At 37.1% G+C, this 12,266-nt stretch overlaps 1 protein-coding gene across 2 annotated transcripts in view; it reads right to left on the bottom strand.

The window, feature by feature from the left end:
- Positions 1 to 10,090, bottom strand: part of glis1b (GLIS family zinc finger 1b) — an 80,588-nt gene extending 70,498 nt beyond the window's left edge. The window contains exons 1-2 of one of the 2 annotated variants that reach the window (XM_082188474.1): positions 9,931 to 10,090; positions 9,460 to 9,759 (exon numbers count right to left, since the gene is read on the bottom strand). In XM_082188474.1, the coding sequence (XP_082044600.1) occupies positions 9,460 to 9,718 (259 nt within the window). In that variant the 5' untranslated portion in view covers positions 9,719 to 9,759; positions 9,931 to 10,090. The remainder of the gene's footprint in view (positions 1 to 9,459; positions 9,760 to 9,930) is intronic. The other variant, XM_082188473.1, reaches the window with a different exon arrangement.
- Between the last annotated feature and the right edge of the window lie 2,176 nt (positions 10,091 to 12,266).

Genomic DNA, 12,266 nt, shown 5'->3' with positions numbered 1-12,266 from the left:
CATTAGTCTCTCTTCTCTCATGCGCTGCTTTCTCATGAGCTATTGCAGCCATATCTCAAATGCTTTATTAGGGATTTTGGTTCTCTTTATACGTTAAACTGTAAAGCCTGTCACACATCCTTCGTCTGAATTGCGTATTTACAGTATTTCATAGGCATCCATATTAACTGCACTCACACTGAACAGCACGGTGCTCCAGCACTGAGAGTATAATTTCAGCACTGAGACTATGTGGAACTCATAGAGAACACATTGAAAATGCACTGTAAACCTATCAATCACAATCTTTTGCAATAAAGGCTTCCATGAAGCAATGCAAAATAATGGAGTGAACTAATCATCCATTATCTGAAAAGAAAAATGATGCATGCAGTGACATGTATGGGAATCATAAAGAATTTAATGATCCATTTTGAATTCTAACAGTGTTTTAAGTAATAACTATTTTGGAAAAATGAATGAGAAAACTTCAATAAAAAATAAATACATGTAAAACAGTTCTTCTAAAAGGTTTGTTTACATGTTACACAGACTTTTTAATAGATTTTTAGAGGCAAGTCCAGACTTTTTAATGCAAGTCAAATAACTGATTATTATAATATTCTAACCAATAAACATCAAAGCTAAAAAAAAAACTAAAATGTGAAACTTTATTTATTTTAATATATAAAATACTACTGACAAAATGCATTATGTGTATCATTCACCACAAATAATAATATGAATAACAAGTCAACAACTACATTGATTTGGGTTACAGTTAGTTGTAAGCTGTCTGTGTTTGATTTATTAGCAAGAACCGTCTCATTTGAGTCATTCGTTTGCAAATCGGACTATACTGATTGGGCTGTATGTTTTTGATTCACTAGAACAGGAACATGAGTTATTTGCTCAGGAATAAGACTAGGAATAAGACTACACTGCACAATCTTCCCAACATCTGGCGTAAAGAAATTCAGACAGGACCCAGTCACTTTAATTATGTTGTGTTTTTATTTTTTAAACTTCGTCGACTCAAAAAACACATTAGCTTGGGAACAGTGATGGGAACTTGATGTGCTGTATGTTTTGTGCACTGTTACTGTTACTGTTCCTGGGCTCTCCTACCGCCTCCTTTGCTTTCCCATCATGAACTACATTTCCCATAACCCAGCGCCTGGACTCATTATAGTCTGATTAATTCCACCTGTGTGCGATTTAACTCATTTGTGTTTTCACTCACTTGTTGCGAAGTCTTGTTTGTGTTACACTTCATGTGTTTCGGAGCGCTCGCTCTCTTGGGTTCCTGTGTCATGGTTCTGATCTTCTGCCTTGTTTCCTGGATTTCCCTGTCTACCTGTGTTTTGGACTTTGTTGATATTTGAATTATTTGCCCAGTGGTTCTGATCTTTTGCCTGTCATTTGCATTAAGATTGTGGATTACCCCTAATAAAGCTACGTTTGGATCTTCAACCTGTCTGTCATGGAGTACATTCTGTTGCGGTGCTATTGAATAAAACTGTTCTGAATAAGAACTAAATTTATGGTCATTAATAAAATAAATACTCAATTTTGTAACCTAAAATTCACTTTATTTTCTTTACAGTATTACGTCGCTGTCAGTGTGTGTGAAAGCACTACGCAGGGTGTGCCATTGCTGTGACGCTCGCAGTCTGGCTTAAATTTCTACAAGGCACGTAGCAATTATTGGTCAAATGTTCTTGTTTTTCGCATTAAATTCCCATAACATGAAAATGAAGTGAAGGATCAGGAAAAAAACAGATAAGATGGTCTGTGTCGTGGGAAATTGTGTCCTCTTATCGTTTGCCGGCATCTTTTTCTCCAAATATTAACCTGCCAAACTGCTGATTTCAATTTATGCTTTAAATCTGAGTAAACACCCCAGAGCACTGTGTGGAGATGAGACAACAAAATTGTCTGACAGAGAAAAGTTTAATAATGTTCAGTGCTCTTTTAACCTCGCTCTGAGCATGTCTCCCATCCGAGTAATCCAAAAGCAGCTTGACGGAAACAGGAAGTAGGAATGCTCAAAGCTTACAGATTCATGACTGTAGACTGTTCTGAAATGCCTGGAAAAAACTTTCAGCCCTTAAGGTCAGAAGAATCTGATTGGACCATCACTGGACATGACAAAAATACGATAAGTACCCAGACAAAATTATTAGTTATACTCCATGATGTCTATTATGTCTGGTATTCACAAAAATATTAGCTTTGTTGAAAAAAAATGAGGACATAAATTATATTTCAGTGGTATTTTGTGTGCTTACAGCGAAATGTCTGTCTCCGAATATTTATTAATGTCTGTCAGTTCCTTTTTTTGGCCTTTGAACTTTGAAAGGTCAAGTTTACTTGACACACGCTCAGCTGGGAAATGTTATTTCTGCAAGTTACTGTGGCTGTACCTAGGAGAACTTCACTAGACAAAAAGGCTTTGAAAAATAATAAACACACAAAGGTTTTACATCTTACCAGCATTCCCTTCTCAACCATCGTTACACACAAACAGCACAAATATATCAAATTTACAGCCATCGACGATTCTAAAGATGAATGGCTCCCATCACATAATCCAGATCTGTTCGTAAAAAGTGAAGTGTTTTCATTCTAAACAATCTGCATTCAGGGCCATGTCAGGTTATTAGCCTTCAGAAATCCCTGAGCGTAATGTAATATTACACTCGGTTGGTGTTGGATCACTAGAGGACGAGAGAATAACTAATTCTTCCAGAACCCTGCGCTTTATGAACAACCAGCAATAAAGTATATAAACTGAACTATTAGAGTTTATAATGTATTTAATAGTCCTCAAGAGTCATTCCAGCCAATCAGATCACAGACTGAATGGGCACTGCCCCATGGCAGCTTCCTGGCATGATGAACAACAGAGAGGATAACCGTGCCTACTACTGGAATGATTTCTGCTCTCCGCTAATGAAGGAATAAATGTTTGTGCGTTTGTTTTTGACCATTCGAATGAAGTCAGTGCTCGATTGGACGGCTGACGTGCCCAGATTCAGGTCTGAGGACTGGCACAAAACGTCTAATGAATCTGTCTACATTCACTACGTTCTCGAGATTTTGTTTATACCGAGAATCTGTTTTAATCTTTGTGGTATTTCTCGTTATAAAAGAATAATACTTCTTCTAATAAAAGACCCACCAGGGAACTTGGCACTGGTTTCGGTATCCATATTTATGTTCTATTAAACAGGCAAGTGAACTGGGCGGAGCAGAAAAACAGCTGTATTGGTACAAAAACCAGTGGGGTGTCGATTGCCATCCGTCACCTTTAACACTAAATCAACAGTGGATCCAAAGGGTCACGGCCACCTAGCCGTCTTGCAGCGTCCCGCTACGGGAAGCCGGGGCCCGTGCGTCCGCTTTAAGCACTGCGATCAGCGTCGCCACGGAGCGGATTTTTCTTTGATGAAGCAAACATGCACAGGGCCAAGAACAGCAAGTGCCACTGTCGAAATGTAAATCAAAAAACCACCCGCGTGCACGGTCACACGCGCTGAGAAGTCTGGAGACGCAGTTGCTGCCGTCTAAAAATGCATGAGTAATTCGGCCCATGTAGATGTGCGGTTAGCTGTGGCATGTCCCCCTGGCACAGGCCGAGAGCGAGTAGCCCCTTCATCTCAGTACGGAGTCAGGGAGACAGAGCGAGTAGGCAAAACAATCAGATCCATTTCACATGAGGCAGGAATTCGACCCCTATATCAAAAAGCAAGAGGGAAAAAAGGTGGTGTGTGGGTGCATTTTTATGATTGATTCTCAAGACATGGTCCAAGCTAAAAATACACTTTATGGCCTCGTTTACACTGCAGGTCTTGATGCCCAATTCTGATTTGTTGCCTATATCCGATTTTTTTGACTGTCTGTTTACACATTCTTTAAATTGTGACCCATATCCGATTCATGTGTTTACACTTGCCATATAGGCTACTATCTGAAACATATCGCGCATGCTTAAAGGGTTAAATTCTCTTGCACAAATAGACGAACACAAAATATGTTTCATGCTCTGCGATATGCAAAGTTGCCAAACACCACTTTTGAATAAGAAACAATGTCTATAAAACTCGTTAAAACTCCACGAATCACAAGCGTGTCGGTGAGAACACTCGTTAAAACAACATACACACAGCCGAACTTGACTGCTAATCACATATTTGACATTATTGATACTGCTTTCATTCGTAATGCAACGGACCGATCTACGGCACATACATTAAGGGCTGTTCACTGTTATACAATAAAGAGCCTGCACAGCGACAAGAAATAGAAATTAACACAAAAAAAACTGCCTAGAGCCTGTACTTACACAACACTGACAGGAGTTGCGCTCAGGAGTAGAGCAGCTGTGAACAATTTTCTTTTTTGAGCGGCTGCGGACAAATTCTTTCTATGCACACACAATATTACATCACAATCTGCGCGTATGTTTTAAAAATATAATTGAATATGTAAATAGTCCTAGCACTTTTTAAATTTAAATAGCCCACTTAAAGCGTTTATTACAAATAAATTACTAATTGCTTGAAATGAATAAATGTAAATTAACAAAAATTTTCGTTAAATTTACAGTCATATGAAAACACTTCCTGTGACCCTCTCCACATTCCTCTCCTACGATGACAACGTTTCGTCGGGCCATCCGTCCCTTTGCAGATCTGCGTCGGGGTTTCTCTCGTCATTAAACCGCGGAGACGTTGCCTAATGCCTCAGAAAATCCGATCTTCCTGTTTACATGACAGTCGCATTGGCACATATCCGATTTATTTCCACATATGAATGAGGCCTGAAACCGATCTGGAAATATCCGAATGCATGCGTTTTTTTCTTGTTTACACTGTCATAGAACACATCCGATCTGTGTCACATGTGAGCAAAAAATCGGAATTGGGTCACATTTCACTGGCAGTGTAAACGGGGCCTATGATGACACATCGGAGCCAATTTTGTTTTTCCTCCGTTTAAGCCCAGGTCCAGAGCACATTTCCTCTGGTATTCCAGCGATATTTCGACACTTATTCAAACCAGATAATATTTTTTTTTAACAGAATTATTGGGTTGAGTGTTGTATTGGCAGGGCGAGGGCGAAGTGAAATGAAGGAGGATTCAGGACATTTCTTTGGCTTAGTATTACGCATCCCACAAGCATAAATAAAACAAAACTGAACATGAGCTATGACATCACAGGTGCCATAAAAAGCCTAAATTGTAGTCATAATCCAACCAGTAATAAAGGTCGCCGACGTCTGAATGTTTTACCTCAGGATTGATTAAGCACGTTGAGGTTTTACAGATTATTTGAAAAAGTACAATGGAATGATCCCAAACCATAATGATTGAGTGTCAGATGCTGTAATCTTCTAAAACCACAAGAGTATCTTTCATCAAACGCTACTCGATTAGACTATAAAATGTTTTTAAGACTTTCCGCAGATTATGCCTCACCGACCGCATCTTTCTATCAAAAATAAGTTTGTTAACTCCCAGCCAAATTAAGCTGAATGAACACATGAGAAGGTCCTCTAGGGACCTGTTTGTGAGAAATGATTCAATGACTTCCATTACAGCAAGCTGGCTCTTAAACACATGGTGACTGACGCTGAGAAATGTTCACTTGTTAAACGTTTGCCCGGTGATGTCATCGACCAGGGTGAAACAGCAATGCACACTGATCATGAGGACTTTGTGAATCAATGGAACAAGCTGCAAACATTACAGTTTCCCCACACAATCAGTTTATCCATGCCTCATTCTGATGTCATAGGAGTTCCCCAAAAGACGTGGGCCGCAGTCGAGTAGGATACGTGGGAGTGAGAGCCCAACTGCACAGAACTCAAGTGTGTGTAAGTGTGAGAGAAAGCCCAAAGACAAGAGAAAAGAACGGAAAATGCTCAGGGGAGAGCAGGTAATTGCGCTGTCCAAAAAGTCCACAGCAGTTTAGCAGTGATGCAACCACCGACGTCAACATTTTTTAAAACTTGAGTGCAGTCAGCCACAGCAACTAAAACAAAGCAATCTTGTGGACAACACATGTTTACAGAAACCAATAAAGCTAGCTGTTGTATATAAAGCATCCACCTATAAATTACCTGAATGAGAACTTCTAAATCTGATCAATCTGGGGGTTTATAGTCATTTCTAACAATGAATCATTCATGACAACACATCCTGAGACATACAGAATATCAGCCTAGCAAGCACAGGAGGCTTCATCAAGCTATAGGAATTCAACTTATGCCACATTATAGAGTGACCAAACGGTGCTGAGTTTGTATATGCGTGTGGGAGTAGACCCATTACCATAGAAATCCAAAACACTATAGCAATGACTCCCTTTAGAGTCAATTACTCATTTTTTCATGAGCTGAATCAACACTTCAACGTGGGAGTTTGTCTGTGAAAACTAAGTATTACCTTGTGCTAAAAAAACAAGTACAGACAATCACAGCAACTCTTATAATGATAACCTCATATGCTGAAAAAGGACCTTAATTGGACGACTTCAGAATGTTCGATTTAAAATCATTCACTGCTATGACTAACATATATGACTATGACTCCAGCTCAGAAAAATTATCTGACTATATTTACCAATGTACCACAAATCAGTAACTGACTTTTCCAGGAGACAAAAAGTGAATTAGCCATGTTAGATAGAAAGATTCTGTCCCATCGGACCAGTGCTGCGTTCTTAGGATGTTCATCATGTACATGTGTGAAGCCTTGCCAACTCACTGGTTGCATGGCCACAACTTTTGTAACTAATAACTAATTGTACAACATGAATGCTGCTGTAATAAAGGCATCACCCAGGTAATTTTACCTTGCTTGATAACATCTACACAAGGTTTTCTTGAAATGGCAATAGCTTCAAACTACTTAGCTACAAAACAGTTAAATAATTAACTGAAACTGTCTTGAAAGCATAAACCTAAATGGGTTGAAAAAAATTAAAACAGTATGATTTTTTACCTTATGCCATATACGGGTTCAAGCAAAAAAAACTGTGACGTGACATGCAATCAACTTTTGTTATGTTCTTGATTACGAATTGGTAAGGCTTATGACTTTTACTAGAAAGCAAATACATATGGTGCAAAAACTGCATATTTTTAGCTATTACTGTAAATTTGAATCCTGATAAATGATCTGCTATCTGTAAAGAAAATTATATATAGAGTACGTATGAATCCGACTACTGGCCTGCTGAAGAAGAAAATCCTTAATTGAGCCCTGAAAATTAACTGCAGCACTACTTTCCTTCTAAAAAAATCTGTGCAAGAATAATTGGGGGGAAAGAAAGGAATCTTCAAAAAGAAAAAAAACACCATTCTCAAAAATATAAAAAAGACTTTACCTATAGGTAGGGTTACATATTTGTACATTTTCTGCCACATAACATCATTTTCTGTACAATCAAGCATGTTCTGCCACTGCAGTTGAAATGAAATGAGCACCTGATCAATTATTTCTTTTAATGGATGAAATTTTGTCTTCAAGTTACAGCCTATGCTCACAACATACTATCACAAATGAATGCACAATCATATAATCAATGCTAAAAAAATAAGTCAAACATTAAAAAAATTATTTCCTATGTGAAACGAGTAAGATGATATCTCAAACAAGTTTTCTCAAACATGTCAACAAGATCACGCAACACACTTCATGCTTCCAAACATTTCACAAAAGTCTCATTTCATTCCTTTCCACCAATGTAAATATAATGCTCAAATAGGCACATCTAAAACATTAGTGTTCCCTTCTGTCAAATGCATCTGATAGGCATTGAAAATATTCACTTTGGACGGGGGAGAGTTGTGGAACCAAGTCTCATAAATGCTGAGACACATTCGAGAAACATTTGGTTTGAATTTGTCAGGCAAACATCTTAATCAAACCCTCTGAGTCTCTTTTGTGACAAGGTATGATTACTAATATAAGTCAAATTTGTATAATCATAAGCTGGAGTAAGCGGTTTAACTGTGTCAGCCCACGCAATCCCACGCCATTGTAGCATCATCTAAACAGGGTGACCACCCTAGTCCAATACAAGAGAGCCCGGTTTCTGAGGGATGCATGGCATGCTCAACATTACTTACGATAAGAGTGTCACACAAATCAAAACACAAATAGCACATAAACATATATGCATGCATACACTGAAGAGTATAGTCAATAGAATGTGTGTTACTTCTACAAAGAAAACTAGCAAGTATTAAGATGCTTTTATGACCAAAAATGAACCAGGTTACTGAATCGTATATGTTTTGCATTCAATGATCTCCCAATGCAATACCATGATAGTATTCACGTAATGCACCCAAAAATGTAAATTCTGTTGTCATTTACTCACCCTCATGTGGTATGTGTAAACCTGTATAACTTTCTTTCATCCGTAGAACACAGAAGGCAAAATGACAGTCTCAGTCACCATTCACTTTCATTGTATGGAAAAAAAAAATGCAATGACAGTGAACAGTGACTGAAACTGTATATCCCTAACATCTCCTTTTGTGTTCCACAGAAGTAGGAAAGTTTGGAACAATATGAGGATGAAAACGATGACATAATTTTACTTTGTGGATGAACTCTCTCTTTAAATAATCTACGTAATAATAAATTAATGTAGGCCTATTTAGCGATCAAATAGGCTACCTATATTGTCAGGAAAAAAAACGAAAAAAGAAAAAAAAAACGATTGCGCGTGCGAGTTTAATATCTACGACAATCTGAAAATGATATTTTTGTTATTTAGCCAAATGTTTGTTAAGGGTCGCATTGCAATCCGCGATACATTTAACACACTTCAAGACACCATAGCAACGAGAAATGCCTCAAAATGTGTCAAAATACGGCGACAAGACGATCTTCTATGCAGTTTGTGGTTGCATAAATTACTCCCACATATTATTACGCACTCTAATAGCCTATATGACCATATATCGAGGTCAGTTTGAGACAGGTAAGGTAAGTTAAAGAAAAAAAAAGTTTCTGATTTTCAATGTATAGGCTATCTGGTTGTTATGCAACAAAATAAATAAATACATCCAAACAAATAGTATATTATATAGCCTATAATTAATTTAGAATATATTTAGAAAGCTATAATTTATTGTTTTTATTAAATATTTAGGCATGGGCTATTATAAATGCATTTATTTTTTTACATATATATTTTAAAACAGTCAAAGGTTTTCAACAACTAACGGCTTTTGGCTCTATTACGCATCTGTGACATTTGGCATCTGTGTTTAATTAGAAGTTACAGAAGTCGCTATAAGCTACATTTATTTTGATACTAAATATTTTATCGCTATTTTATATTTGCATTCTTAATTATTCTCAGCCATGGCTGGCTTGATTTTAATCCATAAACCAGATTAAGACTGCATTAAAAATACCCGTAAAAGTCGATCAGATCCGCTCGCAGGTACATACCATCTCCAGGTGACATGGCGAAGCAGTGGAGTTTGGATGTGTGATGCGCGTGGAGTTTGAGATCTTCAGATCCGCAGCGCATCTGTATCGAGGCGGGATTCGAGCCACTGCACCCGTCAGAAGAGACGCGTTTCGGGCAGATGTCTGTTTTACTGCTGAACATGGAGAAAGTCAGCTCGGTGAAATCTGTCTGATGACTGACCATGCCAAAGAGCGATGCAGGCTTCTGCATCTGGACCTCTGACTTCCAAGTGTGCATGTCAGTCCACGTACAATATAGTCCTTTATCGTTTCTTTTACCTGTGGGATGAAGGATCATACCGTTAACTTGAACTTGAATTGAAGGAACAAACTGTTATAGCTCTCTAATGACTCTGAAGCAACATGATAAACATATAGCCAAAACAAAACTTTATAATACAATAAAACACAATGAAACATTTAAATGTTGTCGTAGATTTTAAAACATACCTATTTAAATCCTCCAAAGCAAGAAAGAGAGGATATTTTGATTGAATGGTGACTCTCAACTTCTGCGTCAAACAGGCTGTTAAATGTGTTCTTACCGACCGCATCCTCTCTCACGTTTCAGCTGCAATTTTATGAGTTTTCTATAACATCAATTCTGAAAACCAAAACATGCGTCTATGCTCCGATTGACAGCTCGAAGTACCAATGAACATACACTTCGAAAGGGGAGGGACCAATCGGGAACAAACTGGATGCTTGCGATGTGAATGATGAAATTGATCTTGAACTGGTAATAATAGTTTGCTTTACACAACCAAGACCTTTATAACAGACCTTTATAGCTTATAACAAGCTATAATTGCATAGATAAGATTCATCACCTCACAGGATCATGTTATAGACAACAACAAGATCAAGAATAGACAGACCAATAATACATATTTCATAGTTATCTGGAGGACGATGTGTCAGTAACGTGGGGGGGAATCATAGCTTTTAATGTATGGCTTTCTGTTTAAAGGATAAGACAAAAAGGCAAAAATAATATAAAAAGGTTGTCATCAAACATGTCAACAGTGACATCTTATGGACATTTTTAGAAACTAACATTGGAGCTTTTTATAAAGGCCTATATCCATATATAAACCCAGGAATAGATTTTTGTCCTCTGTAGTGGACATTATATTTTAGTGGATTTCTCTGACACCACGCAACATGTCACAGTTATAAGTCTGGATGTCCTGTAAAGAGCACATTCAGGGCTTTTCAGAGATGACTGACTTTATTAGTGATCAAATTTAGCACTCTTATGGAAATGTGATAATAGTTTGAAATTATCATTTAAATCTGACTCATTTTCAAATTGTTTGTCATAAATCAACATCTCAGGAAAATGTTATGGAGTGTCTAATCAAAATATGATTTATGTTACAAAACGGCATTGATTTTATACATGTCCACTGCAGAGGACACCCTGGATGTTTATCAGGCATTTTGGGAGGGAAAGAATCAGTAGCCTACATTCATATTCCTATGAAATATTAGATATTTTCATGAAAATGTAGTCAATTATTACTCCCATTATTACACTTATTTTTTCATTACATTTTGGCCGAAGAACACATTAATATGCAAATTAGATACAGTGCCTATGCATTACATTGACTACCAATTTATGGCCATTTTACCCACATATTGCATAAAGTTAAATGGTTTATCAATTCCTTCCATTATATATTTAATAACATAGTTGAGAATAATCTTTATACAAAGTTTGTTTGAAAAAATCCTCAAACCTAAAAATTGATTGGTTAATGAAAAAAAATCCCATTGTCTTTGCCTAGACATGCAATTTCAAGTCTTTTTATTTTTTAAACAAACAGCCCTGGTGTCCACTACAGAGGACATAGTATAACATATGAATAATATATATATATATCCCCCCCCCCCCCCCCCCCCCCCCCCCCCAAAAAAAATGGAAAAATGGTTTCAGGATGGTTTCAATGGTTTTTATACATTTAAAAATGTGGTAGCCTGTTTATGGCCTTTTTCACTTAAATAGATAAACTATGATACGAAAACAATAGAAGGTTTACGTTTACATGTGTATAGCTAAGTGAAGTTAAAGGGATACTCCACTTTAAAATGAAAATTCTGTCATCATATACTCACCCTCATGTTGTTTCAAACCTGTATGAATTTCTTTCTTCTGCTGAACAGAAAGGAAGATATTTAGAAGAATGTCAGTAACCAGACAGTTTCTGGGTCCCATTGACTTCCATAGTAGGAAAAAAATATACTATGGAAGTCAATGGGACCCAGAAACTGTCTGGTTACTGACATTCTTCTAAATATCTTCCTTTCTGTTCAGCAGAAGAAAGAAATTCATACAGGTTTGAAGCAACATGAGGGTGAGTATATGATGACATAATTTTCATTTTAAAGTGGAGTATTCCTTTAAGAATTCCTATAGAGGGCCTATAGGTAGCCTATGTCTTGTTACTGATAATGATAATGATTGCCTACATTCTTTTCATTTCCTTTCTCATACTATCGTGATATGAAATAATCAAAATGATAAATAAATAATTTAGCCTAATTCATAATGCATTACTCTACCTACCTGAGTACCTGACCCTCCTGCTGTGGATAATCAACCAATTCATTTTTTGAAATGTTGTGGGGTCGTTAGTGCGTTCGCCTAAAGACCTTATTAATTTACCAAAACAATAATTTCAGGGACATTACGAGTTACAGACTAATGTTTTTTTCTTTTTTCTTCTTCTGTGCATTATAATGAAGGCTTTGTGAAATTGCACAGCTTTTCCATTTTTTTC

The sequence above is a fragment of the Leuciscus leuciscus genome, assembly GCF_965113295.1.
Source record: "Leuciscus leuciscus genome assembly, chromosome: 13".
In the NCBI taxonomy this organism is placed as follows: Eukaryota; Metazoa; Chordata; class Actinopteri; order Cypriniformes; family Leuciscidae; genus Leuciscus; species Leuciscus leuciscus.
This window is presented reverse-complemented; position numbering and strand designations above follow the sequence as displayed.